The sequence below is a fragment of the Cynoglossus semilaevis genome, chromosome 5 (genome assembly GCF_000523025.1).
Source record: "Cynoglossus semilaevis isolate Cse_v1.0 chromosome 5, Cse_v1.0, whole genome shotgun sequence".
Taxonomy (NCBI): domain Eukaryota; kingdom Metazoa; phylum Chordata; class Actinopteri; order Pleuronectiformes; family Cynoglossidae; genus Cynoglossus; species Cynoglossus semilaevis.
This window is the reverse complement of record NC_024311.1, coordinates 8,022,084-8,038,542: the sequence shown is the minus strand read 5'-3', so window position 1 is coordinate 8,038,542 and position 16,459 is coordinate 8,022,084. Positions and strand designations below refer to the sequence as shown.

The 16,459-nt window shown below is 44.8% G+C and overlaps 2 protein-coding genes and 1 long non-coding RNA gene across 3 annotated transcripts; 2 read left to right on the top strand and 1 right to left on the bottom strand.

The window, feature by feature from the left end:
• The first annotated feature begins 1,023 nt into the window (after positions 1–1,023).
• Positions 1,024–3,092, top strand: LOC112487036 (uncharacterized). Its single transcript, XR_003049743.1, has 2 exons — positions 1,024–2,257; positions 2,333–3,092. It is a non-coding gene; the product is annotated as an uncharacterized LOC112487036 (long non-coding RNA).
• A 565-nt stretch (positions 3,093–3,657) lies between these two features.
• Positions 3,658–5,103, bottom strand: cebpa (CCAAT enhancer binding protein alpha). Its single transcript, XM_017032649.2, has one exon. It carries the CDS (start codon positions 4,905–4,907, stop codon positions 3,969–3,971), a length of 939 nt encoding a protein of 312 aa, XP_016888138.1. The 5' UTR covers positions 4,908–5,103; the 3' UTR covers positions 3,658–3,968.
• A 2,428-nt stretch (positions 5,104–7,531) lies between these two features.
• On the top strand, positions 7,532–10,046 carry cebpg (CCAAT enhancer binding protein gamma). The gene is made up of 2 exons (XM_008310316.3): positions 7,532–7,695; positions 8,794–10,046. Exon 2 carries the CDS (start codon positions 8,891–8,893, stop codon positions 9,383–9,385), a length of 495 nt encoding a protein of 164 aa, XP_008308538.1. The 5' UTR covers positions 7,532–7,695; positions 8,794–8,890; the 3' UTR covers positions 9,386–10,046.
• Positions 10,047–16,459: the final 6,413 nt, after the last annotated feature.

Genomic DNA, 16,459 nt, shown 5'->3' with positions numbered 1-16,459 from the left:
TTAACAGCCAAATATCAGATTCAGTCATTTATTCAGCCGCTCACACACAGTTTATTCTGGACGGTCACCAAACGCTGCGAGAAAACGCAGCAGCTCCAGGTTGATTTACTGCAGAAGCCACGACGCCAAAGAAAACACGGACAACAAAAATGTCAGCACTCCCGGGTAAGAAATTAAACAAGTTCAGTCATTAAACTTCTAACCCCTGAACACGGTCTTCCTTTGCTGACCTTTGACCCTGCGTACTTAATGTGGCGGTGACAGATGTCTTTCTTTTTTTTTTAAATATAAAAGCAGAAACTGCCAAGAAATGTTGTCTCAGTGAGAAACAGTCACTGCAACTGAACCTTCGGTAACATTCACTGTGATACGAGCAGGTTTGAACACAGTGGGTCTGACCCATTCTATGGGCTGCACCCCATAAACCACGGGTTTGTTGTTCAATTTTGGACAGAATGACGTGGGTCGTACATACAAAAATTCCATGTCAAACATATTCAAAAATGTTGATCAAATCCCATCATCAACCCCCAGTATGTGTTTGTTGAAGCTTCAACCTCTGGTCAGCGGCCCCGGTTTGTGCCAGAGCACCCTGACTGAGATCAGGACAGTCGGTCTACGACAGTCTGATTGACACAACAGTCAGATGGATTGTTCAGGACTGTAGACTGATTGATACTGTTGAGGACCAGGACTGGACTAAACCGCTAACCACTACGCTGTGGAACCGACTGTCGTTGGTTAATCGACTTTTTCTCTCCATGTTTCGCTCTGTTCTCTTCTTCATCAGAGGACTGTGATCATCTCTGACACCAAGTCACAACCTTGTGGACGAAGATGTGGGTTTTTTTTTCTTCTTTTCCTGACAATCCCAGTCTGTGTGAGAGGTCGACGGATGAACGTAAAGAATACAAAAACACCTCAGAATCAGAATCAGTTTTATTGACCAAGTTTGAACACATACAAGGAGTTTGACTCCAGCTTTGGTAGCCTGCAACATGGGCAGCTCTCTCCACTGGCTTTGCCTGCAACATGGGCAGCTCTCTCCACTTTTTATACATGTTCTATGGCAGAAACAATGTGCAGGCGGGGGTGGTGACACAAGGCGAAACTGTAAGAGCTGTAAACCTGAACAGAGAGAGGAGGAAAAACAGGAAAATAAACATTCCCAGAAAGGTCATTTATATTTTTAAAATTGCTCAAATTTATAAAATACACTTTGATTTATTGAACTTTAAAATCTGTTCATAAAAATGACACCCAACACCAGCCTCTTAAAAAATGGTAAAAAAAGGAAAGGAAATCAGAAGGACATGAGGAGAGGAGTTTTATTCATTCACTGGGAGTTGTCTGGAGGTTGCTGGTTTGAGTCCTGACTTCTGTACCTGTACAAATACAGTGGTCGTTGAGTTTGACAGTATCTCGTCTTCCTTCTGTCTTGGTCTCCTCATGTCATTTCCTGACCCCTGATCGGTTGGCGGACTCCTGCAGTCCCAGCTGTGGATGACTGAATGTGAACATCACATGTTTCCTTTTAACAGCTGTCAGAGCAGCAGCATGGGCGGAGTCTCGTTGGCTTCAAGCTCTGGACGACATTTACACGAAGGAATGTTTGTTCAGGAGCCAGAAGAAGACGATCACACAGACGGTTATCGATCTGTGGGACATTTATCCGCTCGTCTTTTTACAGTCAAACTCAATCCAATCCCGGTGTTCATGGACCCACGGTGGGGTCAGTGTAGCGTGAACAGCTGACCTGATCCTCACACACACACACACACACACTCGCTGGGATCACAGGAGATCTCCGTACTGAACCAGTATTTGTTTTTTGCTGTAAGGCTGCGGCACTAAGCACTGTTCCACCGTGTGGCCCATGAACTCAACGATGGTCAACAAAACCGCAGATTTATAAAATGCACAGACAGAAACCTGGATTATAGTCGTCGTGTTCTACACACTGAACCAGGTGATACTTTGTACAAATACGACAGATCTTTGTACTTCAGACTGGGATTGGCAATCTGAGAGCTGGAAACTAAAGTTTCATTCATTGTCTTTAGAAGTGTTCGAAGGTCTTTTAAGGTATTTTAATCTCAGTCCGAAGGATTAAAGGCCCAGTCTGAAGGTTTAGTACAAAGGACTTTTTAAGATTACTGGTGAAACTGTAGCTTCTACAGAACTTACTGTTACTGTAGTCTGTAAGTGTAGTCATTTTCACCATGAAAGTCTGTACAGAGTGGCAAAAGTAATTAAAGTAATTAATCCTGTAGTTCCAGATGATGGCCCGAATCTCAGGGAACATTTTCACCATGAAAGTCTGTACAGAAAGGTAATTAATCCTGTAGTTCCAGATGATGAATGCCCCTGTCCTCAAAATGTTTCTTTCTACTCCTTGTTTTTTTTTCATTGCTCATTATGATTGTGTTTATGCAAATTATCTATCTTCATTTAATTGGTCTGAAAACATAATTATTTACTGCAAATAATGTGTCTGTTTTCAGAGCTGTTGAAGACGATCTCCATGTGTGTCTTTCTTCAATTCCTGTGAGTACATCAGCGTTGTGTTCAACTAACTACTAGGCTAACTGGATCTAGAAGATCATTATATTTCATTCCATATTATTGTCTGGTGGTGCACCTTGGGATTTTTCTAATGTAAACAGAGATGAAACTTTGACAGAAACACCACCTACAGGTCAGAGGTAAAATGATATGACTCACATGAAAAATGATGTAGTAAATTATACCTTTTCAGAGGAGACTATGGAACAAAGTAATAAAACGTTTTTTTTATTATTTACATATTCAGATTTTTATATACTTTATTCTTATATAGATTTACATATGAGGAAATGTTTACTTTACAATTGATACATTGACAAATATTGGTTTGTTGACAGAAATGACAAAGTTTCCTTGGTCCTGGGTTCAGAGGTCAGAAGGCACTCTGAGTCGCTGCATAGACATAAACAGGATTTTTGTTTTTCGTACCCTCGCGCACGTCACACGTGTAACTGCGACGGCGTGCGGTACTAGCTGCTGGTCACATCGAGTCACAAAGGTTTGGAAGAAACATTCAACCATCGTGAGATATTTGAACATTTTTGGAAAACAATAAACATTAAAAAAAAACACTTGGAATGTTTTAAAGCACTTTAGAACTGAATCGTTTATTAAGTCTCTCTTATTGTCGTGGTACTTTTGGAGATGCAGGGTTTCACTGGATAATACCAGGCAGTGTGTGCAGCGTAGGTTCCAGCTTTCACAGTTTTCTTTGCAAGTCAAAAATAATAATAATAATAATTCAGACAAACCCCTGCGAGGCACGTTATATGGAAATGTTTACACGTTTATGATATTCAAACAGAGCTTACCATTTTAGAAGCTGTTTTGGTAGAGAATAAAACTGAACAGAGTTTTTGTTCTTCCTGCTTTGTCAGCACCTTTAACTGAATCTGGTTGTATTTAAGTTTTTCCCCCCAAAAAAACACGCTTTTTTTGCATGTATTTAACTTTAAGTCAAAAAAAAAACACACTTTTTTTTTGCATGTATTTAACTTTAAGTCATCTGACAGTCTTCAGTATCCACAGGGTTTACCAGAGGCCGTTGATCAACCAACTGACAAAAACATCTAGCTGCTCCATAAGTGTGTATGTTAGTGGTGGAAGGTTCTGGTTCCTGAACTCCCTCAACTCTGTCCTCACCTGCTGGTGTCAGACCATCACGTGATCTCATTAGAACTTTCCTCTGCCTCAAGGTCAGTTTTCAAAGTTTTCTGCTTTTTCCTGGTGATTTTCCTGGTCCTTAGAAAACTACAGTTTTTGCCTCAGTCCGTCTCAGCTCCAATCATCTGCCAGAAAAGAAAAAAAACAGGCACAGGCAAGAGACGGCTTTAATATCTGATCCAGCATTGGTCCAGATCCAGTTTCAGTCAATGTCCAGGATCCTGGTCCGACCCGGTCCCTCAGCTGCTGATGTGTTTGTAGGAGTCTTCGGGCTGGATCTGTCTGAAGATCCCACGCAGCGTGTCCAGTTCTCGGCTCAGCTGCTCCACTCTCCTCCTCAGCTTGTCGTTGTCTGTGCTCAGCTCCACCACCTTCTGTTGGGTCTCCAGGTTGCGCAGCTTGGCCTTGTCTCGGCTTTTACGCACGGCCACGTTGTTGCGCTCTCGTCTCAGTCGGTACTCGACGCTGCTTTTGTCGACGTGCTTCTTGGATTTCCCTCCGCCGCGCGACTCCAGCAGCTTCAGCCCCCCCTGCTGAGGGAGTTGGTGCGGATGCTGGTGTTGGTGCTGGTGCTGGTGCGGACTGGGCACCGGGGTCGGCGGAGGAGTCGGGTGACCGGACTGCAGGTGCATGGTGGTTTGCGCGCAGTGCGCAATCTGGTACTGGAGGTGCGGCAGCTGCGGCTGCTGGGAGTAGTGTGGCGGGTGGTGCAGGTAGGACGGTGGCATTCCCGCTCCCAGGTCCTCTTCGTCCCGCGGCTCCTGCTTAATGGCCACAGGGCGCAGGCGCTGCGGACTGTGCTCGTACAGCGGCTCCAGTTTGGAGTCCATGTAGCCGCACATTAGGTGCTGTTGGTGTTGCTGGTGCTGCTGCTGGTGCTGCTGCTGGTGCTGCTGGTGGTGTTGGTGCGGGCCAGGACCCCCGCCACCGCCGCACTGGACCGGGTCAAAGTCTCCGCTCATGAGCTTCAGCTTCTCCTGCCGGGAGTTGTGGTGAAACAAATCCGCCAAGAAGTCGTCGTTAAAGGACGCCGGGTCGATGTACGCACTCAGGTCGATGGAGGTCTCGTTGTCTCCGATGTCACCACCGAGCTCAGCTGCGTCTCTGTAGCCAGAGGGAGGCTGCTGACTGTGGGGCAGAGGCCGGGGGGCAACCTCGTACAGGTTAGACATCTCCATGGACAATCTAAAGCCGGACACACATGGCGAGGAGCTGCGGGAATCCAGGGTGGACAGAGACCGGGGCCGAGAGAGAGGGAGAGAGTCGGAGGTCCAAGAATAAGGGTGAGAGACACAGACACAAACACACGGAGAGAGAGAGAAGGAGCGAGAGAGAGGATGAAAGAGCTGTGATTCTTGCAGCTCAATAAAAGTGTGAACTTTCAAAAGTGAGCTTATATAGTGGGGCGGAGGAGGCGGGCACACACACGCAGTCACACACACACACACACACACACACATACACACACACGGGATTTGACAGTAAATCAGAATAATGTGATAATTACACCCTCTGACAACTCTGTTTACAACCTGACCAAACTAATTATAACACATTAAATCAAGTGAAGTCTTCAAGAATATATTAAAACATATTAAAATGTATTCATTCGTGTTAAAAACCAACTGAGATTTGATGAAACGATGCGGGATTTGAACAGAACCAAAAAGATCAAATGTAATAAACACAAAGGTTTTCCCTGGCAACGTTGTGAAATCGTAAACTATGTTCTTATGAATCACTCATGCTCTAAACCAGCAGTTCTCAAAACTCAAACTCAAGGCCCGCAGGCCAAATGCGGCCCGCCAAGTCAATTTGTGTGGCCCGTGGGCGGTTAAAGAGCATTTGATTGCCTTATAATGAAGTCCATGCTGCTGAGTTTCTGAACCTGATCTATTAAAATGATTTTTATTACACAGAGAAATTGATAGTTTTTGTAGCTTGAATAAATAATAATGAAATACAGAAACATTTATTAATATGTCATGGACTTTATTTACAACCAGCTCTCCCAGAGGAACTTTATTACTGATGTGCCCTCCCCCCAGTATAAATGAGTTTGACACTCCTGCTCTAGTGGTACTGTCTGAGCTCTGGAGATACTACATTCAGAGAGAGAATGCAGTGTGAAAGCTTCACGAACCAGTGTCCTCCACATATGTCCAGGGGGAAAAGTAAGGATTCTATTTGAGAACTGCTGCTGCTCTGCTCCTTTGGTCATTTACAAAAGTAAAACTCCTCGTAAAACCTCGCCTCTGGGTCTTTATGAAAAGAACTAAAAATAAAAGAAAGTTTTTTATCACAGCAGGATGAAGCCATAAATATTTAGTCCCTGCTGACTGGGCTGCGTCAGCCCCATTCTGTTAGCACGCATGTGAGAAACAAGTTGACATAAAAATATGACTGGATACAAATGTTAGCCACTCGAGAACAATGCAGCTAATAAAATCAACACTATACTTATAATTGTTACTGCATGTGCTAATTAGCATTTTCAAACAGGGAATTAACTCCCCTCTATATCTTTCTCTCTCTCATGCAATGTTCCATGCAAAGAATAAACTAGTTTCATTCAGGGACAGATGAACTTCTGGTTAAATGATGCCTCGTGTGGCCATTTTCTATTATCACTGAAGAAAATCTGAATAAAGTCTTTCTGACACAAATGTACCGCCGGAGGCAACTTTAAATGAAAATGTGAAATAATAATATGTTGCTTTTATACTGTACATTACGAGCCTTTTATGATAATTAATCAGACAAAAAATATATATTAACATTTTCAAAAATTGGCACACAGGTAAATTATGTTTTTTATTCTCAACTGTTAAAGGAATGTATTGAAAATTTGCATCCAGGCAAAAATGACTCATTTGTTTTTGCAGTGAATTAATTTACAAATCCCTTCCAGTGGACTCACCACCTGCAGGAAGGTTTGGGGGTTGGTACGGTGCAGTGTGATTTTGGTGGTGACTGCTGCCCCCGCGACCCGGTAACGGATAAGCGGATGGAAATGGATGGATGGATGGATGGATAATTTACAAATCAGTTATATGAATTCATTTCAAACAACATTGGTTTTATGTCGCACCTGTACTCAGGCAACTAAAAACCCATCAGTGTCAGAAATGTTTAAAGGGTGTTAAAAGTATTTCAAGTTTTTGTTTGGTTTTCTTAGTATAACTAAGATCAGAGGTGGACAGTCAGACATGCAGTAACTGTCAGAGTTTTATTACATAAAATTTGGCTAAATATTACTCTTGTAAAAAGGACACAGTAAAGTTCAATTTTACAAAGAATTATCACTAAAATACCTGACAGATAAACACGTCAGATTTTACTTAACCCTGGAACTGTGTTTGTGTGGTTACAGATGAATAATTTATAAATAAGGGAAAAATGATTAATGGAGAAGCACTGAGTATTTTAATCATTTCAGGATAATAAAAAAAGTCACAAAACCTTGTTTGTTTAACGAGGCCCTGGTGTCTATGAATTTCATATTTTATACGATTTTTTAACCCGTTTAAGATGTAAACTTTTCCTGAATTAAGATTATATTTAATGTTTTATTGTTGTTTTTTATTTTACTTTTTTTTTACCATTTAATTCATCGATGATGTCACTCTGGTTATGCACACATTCCACCGAATCAAACGTTACATAAACAAAACCAACAGCCCACTGTGATTGGTCAGTTCATCTGTCAATCACAGGCAGCATTGCATCACTCTCGGAAAAGCTCGCAAATGATTGGTTACACGTCCCGCCGTCACGGCCCTGCCGCCTGTTATTCGCTGAACGCAGACATTTCCGTACATGGAAAAGAGATTTCGCAATCTTCTTGTCGTGTGTCCGTGTCTAAACAACAGAACCAGAGATCGAACACGGAACCGAAAGTCCTGTAGTAATTTTGGACTACGTCAACCCCGGACAAGCGACGAGTTCCTCGGGTGTCCGCTTAAGGTAACATGTCCTCGGAGCGGTTAAACATGGGGGTATTTGAACGGAAAACGGTTAGAAGCGGCGTTAGCATTTGAAGCTATCAATCTGTTAGCCAAAAAAAAGAGAGGGGCGACCGCGAAAAAGATTCTTGGTAGAGTTCAGGGTCTGGTTTGTATGTAGGCTGTGAAGATCGCTGTGATTCTGACTAGGATTATGGTCCAGGTTCTCATTTATTTGTCAGCGTTGCGTTTTCGCCACCTGAATTCAAACTGGTTCAAATGTCGCCAGTATTGGACTTAACAGGCTGGTCCGGGGTTCTACGGGTGTAGCGTGTAGTTGTTAAGTCGTTGACCCGATGTGGGGTCACGTTTGCAGGCTCAGGTGTGTGTGGAGTTCCCCTGCTTTCTCTGTCTCACCCTCCCTCTCGTGATGATGCAACAGCAGGCAACAACAGTTTCACCCGGAGCCATTTTCTCTGCGCACAGCTGACTGCTTCTGCGCTGCTGCTGCCTCGCAACGAGCCGTCCAATCATAGCCGTGCTGTCAAAATACAATTTTGAAAGGCGTGCGTTTGTGTGCGCGTGCACGAGGCTGCATTCAGCATATAAACCACGTGTAGTAATTGTAGTAAAGCATGATCAGTGTGGCTGTCGCTGTTTTGTTGTTGTTGTTTTTTTTTTCCATAAACACCAGTAACAACAGATACAGATAGCAGAAGAGTATGTAATTCTGCCTTTCATGCTTTGATGAGCAAAGAATAATTTTATGCAATAAATATATTATAGTTTTCAGTCCCATTAAGTCAAATTGGATCATTTTACACAACACATCTTATTAGAGAATGGATCAGTGTTTCTTACAGTTGTGTGCACGTAACATGTAGATGTGTTTCAAAGGTTGCCCAACACATTCGTTGACATGATTCTTGTGAGTGAAAATGCACGAAGGAAGATAGACCTGAAAGATGTCAACTTAGAAACGAAAACAAAATAGTTTCCAAAGTAGGAAGTGTATCGGTTTTTAATAACCACTGAGTGCACTGTCACCGGTTGTAAACTGGTAGAGGATGGAGCCACACTGATCTAACCCTGGTCATGTTTCCGTCCTCTGTATCTCCAGGTCCCGCCCAGCACACGGCTCTGTTGTCCACATCCCTTACTTTCTTGACCCAAGACTGCTCTGGTCAGATAGTTACACCTGAAGGCAACACAGCCAAATGAGCCGGCCGGCACAGCCGAAAATCACCACAACTGACCACAAAGGCGTGAGCGTAATCCAGAGTCAAGGCCACGCCTCCTCCTCTACTGTCTCCTCCTCCGTATCGTCTCTGCAGCAGGTTCCACAGCTCATTCCTGCCAACCCCTCGTCTGCAGGTGGCAAGGCCCTTCCACCCAGCAAGATGAAGAAGCCATCAGCAGACAAAGACAGCGATGAGTACCGCCAGCGCCGTGAGCGCAACAACCTAGCGGTGAAGAAGAGTCGCATGCGCAGCAAGCAGAAGGCAATGGACACGCAGCAGCGGGTCAATGAGCTGAAAGAGGAGAACGAGCGTCTAGAGGCCAAGATTAAGCTGCTGAGCAAGGAGCTAAGTGTGCTGAAAGACCTGTTCCTGGAACACGCCCACAACTTGGCCGACAACGTCCCACCGCCACAGGTCGGCGTCGATGGCGCCAGTCCTGCCAACAATAACGCCTCCACCAATGGCCAATGAGGGCGATTGCGGAGAGACTTTAGGAACACGAACTTGTCTTCTTTGCAACTTCTCTTTGTTTTATAATGAAGTCTTTCATGTTTGGCACCCCCTGCTGGAAAACCTGAAACAGATTTTATTTCCCAGAACTGAAAAAAAAAGACGATTGGGATTTTTTTTAACTATTCAAAAAAGCAAACTAATGGGTGAATATTCTTAATAATTTATTGGCCTCTGGTAATTCTCACTAAACGGACTTTTGTAGAATTTTGAAAACAGACCATGTAGTGATGGATCTGTTTGTCTGTGAGCAGACGTGAACTCTGTGAACTCCGAGACGTCGGCGGACCAGCAGTCGGATGTGACTTCCTGTGCAACAGCTACCTGTCGAAATGATTGACAAGTGACGTTGTCATTAAAACTTTATTTAACATCACTTCCACTCTCATCTTCATACTTAGAACAAACCGGTGGAATGTTACTTTAACAGGCATGTCGTACCTAAACACACACACACACGCATGCTGTCATTCAGCTGAGTTTATAAATAGCCTTGAAATTCCAGGTTTTTCAAGGCCACATCCTTCCACTAATTTGTCACCAGTGAATGGACTGATGAGGACGTGTTGACGATCAGCTGTGAAACTTTGTAAACAAAGACTTATTGTTATTGATTGTTCCTGATCAGTGGGGTTTTTTTTGTTTTCAATGTCCTCGTGTCTCTGCGTCAACATCATCCGTCGATGACTCAAAACTCAGGCTGTGACCTGAAATGGTGGGAAGAGCTCCTGCCCCAGACAGGAGTGTGTGTTTGTGTCTGTGTGTGTGTTTAGCGTTTGAGGTCGTGGGCGGCGTCAGACACCTCCAGCCGCAGATTTAATTGAATCCAGGTTTAAACTGGGGCCGGATCGTTAGCGTCTGCTAATGAGCAGCGGACGGATCCGGACAAGCCTCCACCTCTGCCCGCCTGTCACGAGTGGGCGTGGCCCAGGCCCGTTGTCAACAGACGTTATAATTATGAAGCTTAGCGTGGGTGTGGAACATGTAACAGGATTTGTCTCCAAACTTTTCGCAGCCGCCATGTCTGATCCTGCTGCCCTAACCACAGCGTTTATTTTGTCTTCACCTTCATATTCTGGTCTTCCCCTCGCAGTCCGTTGTTGTTCCCTCAGCATTCCTGACGTTTTCCCATATTCCAGTTCAATCCATCGTTCTTCATGACCCTTTTTTAACGTTCCATGTTCTCCGTGTTCATCAACCTCCTCTTGGTCTTCCCTCTATTCTAGTTCAACGTTCTCTCTCCCCTTTTGTCATCTCCCTATTTTCCAACATTGATGAAAATACTCTTTGACGTTTGACGTTTTCCCAGATCTCCTCTTCATATTTTTCCAAACATTTTCTAAATGTCGTCAGGATTTTTCTCATCACTTCTTGACTGTTCTGATCTGTGCTCACCTTTTTCTCAGGATTTCTGATGGGGGTGCAGGGAAGGGGAGGGGGTAACACACGTGTTTTGTTTATCCTCGTTTTTATTCTTAACAGCATGGAAGTTAATGTGTGTGTTTCTCACTTGGCTTTTTGATAACTGATTCTAAAAAAAATAAAAAGTAGAGCATTTCAGACGTGTTTGACACTTTTCATGTTGTTGGTTTTTTTTTATAACTTTTCCACATTCAAGTTCTCACACCAAAGTCCATAGATAAGTAAGGAGTTGAGGGAAGGAACACTGGAGCAGTTGGTCAACTGTTGCCTCTAGTGGTTATTTTATGTCACTGAAAGTGCATTACTATGTTGTTGTGTTATAAAGTAAAGAGGAAATTTGCAGTACGTTTTTAAAGTTTTCGCTTCCAAACTGCTCTATTGTGGGCAGGCTGTGACTGTGGACTGTTGTAGCTAACGTTAGCGCTGGTCTCTGTACAGGGACTGTTGGAGCTACCGTTAGCCCTGGTGTCTGTACCAGGACTGTTGTGGCTAACGTTAGCCCTGGTGTCTGTCCCAGGACTGTTGTAGCTAACGTTAGCGCTGGTGTCTTTTCATCCATCAGTGGTCCAACCATTTCCATATTTTTTACAGCTAGAAAATGCATTTTAGATGTATTACTGCCACCTACAGGGCTGATGCATGAGGTATCAGTCTCACAAATTAGGGAACTGAGGCAGCTGACGTTAAATAAACTTTGTGCTATTTTTTGCCTAATTGATGACTGTAAGCTGCTTACTGGAGCAGGAAATCCCTGACCGCTGGATTTGATTGGTTGCTGGCATCATGTGACAATAACAACAGCTCCCCCTCTGGTACCTGTGGGAGGGGAGGTCAGGCTGGAGAGCGTGTGAAGGTGTTTCTGTCCAGGAGAGCGAGCTGAATATTAATGTGTGTGTGTGTGTATTTATATGTGTGTGTGTATGAGTGTGTGAAATAAAGTGAGCATAAAACACATAAAAATGAGCGATGACCTCGTTGTTAAAATCTACCTCCTCAGAGAATCTGGCAGAAGCTTCACACACACACATCTGGAAAACATGTTCTATTTCTCCAGCACACACACACACACACACACATCTGGAAAAAGTTCTGCTTCTAATGCTGCATGTTAAAGAGCGCACACACGCACGCATATGCACACGCACACACTGTTCTGCAGAACGAGAAGGAACGGAGAACTGGAGCTGGAGAGTTCCTCTCTCTGTGAACATGGTGTCTCTTCAGCGTCAGCTGATAAATAACAATTAATCACAAACGATTGTTTAGACTCGTCACGTCGATGTCGCTGCTGCCGCTGCTGTACGTTCACTTCTATGGTTGAAGGTTGAAGAATCTGTTTATGTATCAGTCCATCTATGTAGCCTCCATCCGTCCATCCATCCATCCATCCATCCATCCATCCATCCAACCGTCCGTCCGTCCGCGTCGCCTTTGTTTTTTAAAACTCTATACCTTCATTGTGAAAATGTATCATGGTACTTATAAGTATTCCCTCTGTCCTCTCATGTACTGTAGTAGTAGAATATACTGTCATGAGTTCAAGGCTTTGCCTGTTGACCTCTGCCCTGTTGACCTCTGCCCTCCTCTCCCCATGTCAGTGTGATGGTGTAGACCTGGATGGAGCTGAAGTCAAAGTGAACTCCTTGTCATTGTGACACAGCTCACCACTGAACACAACCAAATGTGACCTCTGCATTTAACCCCTCACCACAGTCAGCAGGGGGCAGCATAAGCACCCGGGGAGCAGTGTGTGGGGATGGTGCCATATTCATATCACCTCAGTGGTGGCTTGGCAGCTGGTGGACTCGAACCTGAAACCTTCCGGACCAAAGTCCACTTCCTTAACCACCAAACCACCACTGCCCCGAATGGAGGCTCACTTCTAGATCAGGGACGTAACAGTGAAGTCTTCACTTGTCTCTGTCGTCAGAGACACGGCGTCCTCTCCGTCCACGTCAAAACTCACTAACTCGTGGGTGTAACGTCAACCCGAGGCTGAGAAGGAGAAAAGATCAGCTGAGGACGGGCAAAAATGATGGACCTGGAAGAGGAGGAGGAGGAGGAGGTGCAGCTGTGACTCCTCCAGATGTCTGCGAACAATCAGCGGCGAATGATTGACAGGTTCAGGGAACGACTGTCAGGATGAATTAGAGCGAAAGAAACGTCACTGGCAACGATGCTGATTTATTCCAGCTTTCACAAGTCGTAAACAAGATAGATGTTCACAACACCAGCGTGAGTCAGCAGGAGGGAATGTTGGTGAGGAGCAAGGAGGAGCGGGGAAGGAGCAGGAGCAGAGGAGCAGGGCTAACGGTGGAGACGTGTCTGGAGAGTGATGGAGAAGAAGAAGGAGGTGATGACATGGGGAGGAACCGAGAAATAGGAGGACAAAGACGCAGAGGAGGAGGAGGAAAAAATACACCAGTAGAAAGTGGAAATGAAAAGGGAATTAGAGCAGGAAAAAGAGGAAGTAGGGGATGAAAAAGGAGAAGAAGGAATGAAGTGTAGCAGGAGAAAACAGAGGAAGAACATACAGAGGAGGGAGGAAGGGGGAGGCAGTGGAACTGGGTGAGGAAAGAGGAGGAGAACGATATGAATAAGAGGAACTGGAAAAAGGAGGTGATGGAGAGAATGGAGTAGAGTGATGGAAAAGGGAGGACAAAGACAAATGTGAGGAGGGGGAGGAAGGAGGACAAACAAGAACAAATGAGAAAGAAGGAGGATGTTGGGGGAGGAGAAGATGGGTGAGCAAAGTAAGTAGAGAAGAAGGGCAGACAATTAAAAAGAATGATCTGGAAGAAGATGGAGAGGAGTAGAGGAGTCAAATGATGAAAAGGAGGAAGAAAGTGTAACCAGTGAGGTCACTGTGACATCACACGTTGACCGTGGTGAGGTCACTGTGATGTCACTGCAGGATTTTTCTGCGTCGACTTTCCTGAAGTTGCTGAATCATGTGAGAGCTGAGTCGAGAAAAAGAAATCAGAACGGAGCAGGAATTCTAAGAATCATTAACTAAAGTCAACAAGGACCGGCCGACTGTGTGTGTGTGTGTGTGTGTGTGTGTGTGTGTGTATGTGTGTGTGTGTGTGTGTGTGTGCGTGCTCTATCACACTCAGACCTTCTGCACACAGAGATAAATCTGACCTGCTTCTGTCTCGCCCACGTGTCTCACCTGTGATTAGCTGACCTCTACTGTCTGAGTAATCATTGCCCTCACAGCAAAGCATTGTGGGTCAACAGGTCAGCTCGGTTAAAAGCAGCTGTTAAAAAGTTCTGAGTTCACGCAGTGCTTTCTTCACCTTCTTCTGGTACTTTATCACATGTGTGTCTGTTGCTTATGGGAACCGTCGGAGTCAGGGTTTAAACGTTTTTTTGGTGTGTATTTACAGAAAACATCATTTATTTAAAACTGCAGAGTCGTGTTTGACCATCAGCTCTAAGAAACAGAATTTCAAAATGCGCAGTTTTCCCACGTTCTGTTTGAACACCTGAACGTCACTTAGGCCAGTGTTTCCCAAACTTTTTTTCTGGGGACCGATATTTTAAAAGTCACAAAATTCAGATTTCAGAAACAGAAATTAAAAATAAAAATGTTTTAACCCTGGTGGTCTTCAGGTCTGGGTTTGTTTCACTGTAAATAAACAGATATTCATACTTTTCTCTTGGTTTGTTCTAATTGTTCCGTCTTTTCCTTCAACAGTACCAGGGTCATGAAGCGCCGGCGTGAGTTCTTTGGCTGTTTTGTTTCTGAGCAGCTGTGGTCTGTTTGTGGGTCAGCAGCAGCAGGAGGAGGAGGAGGAGGAGGAAGAGGTCCAGACAAACGAGGAGGACAAGGAGGAGACAGAGTTAAGGATCACCCTGGGACATTTGAGCAACAATAGTCGCGAGACGTCCACATGTCTTCGCCTGTCTGAGGAAAATGGAGGTTAAGGTCACTGTGGGTGAGCCAAGCAGATGGACTGACTGTTACACATGGGTTAGGGTTAGCTGCTCTGCTCTGATTGGCTGACGGCTCTTCCACTGTCACGATGATGTCACATTATTCCAGACTCATCAATCATCGAGCTCCACATATGAAACAGGAAGTGAGACATTAATGTCCCTCATTGGATACTCATTAGCCTCCACTCACCCCTTTACCTCACCCACACCTGAGCGTAAGTGCAAGAAATGATAAAAAAACAGCTAGCAAGACAGGAGTTAAAGATGCTAAAGCTCGAGCTAATGGTCGACTAAAAGCCGGACAATTGTTAAAGTTTAACCAGAACAACCAACGTTTACTAAGAGAAAACCTGATGGCGATGAAAACATATTCAAAAACGCTACAATATTTTTACCCAGAATACATTAAAAAAATTCATTCAAGAATTAACTGAATGATTACTTAGATTTAGCACAGAAATTGGCCAATTCCAAATGGTAATATTCTGCTGTTACATCACAGGGTTTCAGTGACATCATGACAAAAGCGAAGCGTGCCGACGTGTTCATCAGCTGGTCATGTGATCAGATGATGAAACGTTTGAAATACTCGTGACATCATCCTAATCTAATCTGTTGTTACTCTGACCTGGCGTGACTTTGACCTTCGACATAACAAACTGGAGCGGGGGAGGAGGGAGGGGGGCTGTTTTTTTCTGGTTTAAGTTCCCAGTTTTGGTTTCCTGGTACAGAATTTTCAGAATCCAGTCCTGGGTTTTTGTTGATGGTCCAGGGAGGTTTTCTAGGTTGTCATTCAGTCTTTTTTGGGGTTTTTTTGGTTCCAGGTTTAGGATTCTGCTTCTAATCTCTGGTCCTGGTTTTCAGGTTTTGTGGTTGAAGTTCTTGTTTCAGGTTCCTGATTCCTGGTCCAGTCCACTGGTCCTGGTCTCCAGTCCTGGTCAGGTGGTGTTTGAGGATGACATCATGCAGGTCACAGGTCTGATAGTTCTGGACCAGGCCTCGGTGGCTCAGATGGTGGCACCAGCAGGAGGAGGAACGAAACCTCACCCTCCTCACCCTCCTCATCCTCCTCACCCTCCTCACCCCTCACCCTCCTCGGTTTCTGCTGGCAGCCTGTGCTGCAGCGTTCTCCTGCCAAACAGTTTTTAGGAACAGAAGTTTGATGGTGGAGGAGGGAAACGTGTCAGCGAGGATTTAGAGCATCATGGGAGGATTTAGAGCATCATGGGAGTCTGCGCTAAAACCATCAAACATCAAGCAGTCAAGTTTGGAGCAGCACGAACCGAGACTTCTGAACTCTGGATCCTGACCTGTGTGACCCACGGTCCTGACCACAACACAGGGGACAGACAGGGGACACACAGGGGACAGACAGGAGACACACAGGGGACAGGGAGGGGACAGAAAGGAGACAGAGGGACAACTGAGAGAGGATAGGGGACAGACACGGGACGGGAGACTCAGAGTGGACAGATGACTAACAGAACACCCAGAGACACCTCATTAATGAACCACTTTAACCACCAGGGGGGGTTAAAGGATCAGGCTGGTAATCGGTGGATTGCCGGTTCCAATCCCTGTCCTTGCCGACAGCAGTGTTGAGCAAACACCAGAAACCTCCGCCTCTCTCAGCACGGTCAGAGTCCACTGTCCCCCCGTGTCTCACCGAGG

Bases quoted from the DNA above. Each gene is read 5' to 3' on its own strand.
- cebpg (XM_008310316.3), top strand. From the start codon at position 8,891: ATGAGCCGGCCGGCACAGCCGAAAATCACCACAACTGACCACAAAGGC.
- cebpa (XM_017032649.2), bottom strand. From the start codon at position 4,907: ATGGAGATGTCTAACCTGTACGAGGTTGCCCCCCGGCCTCTGCCCCAC.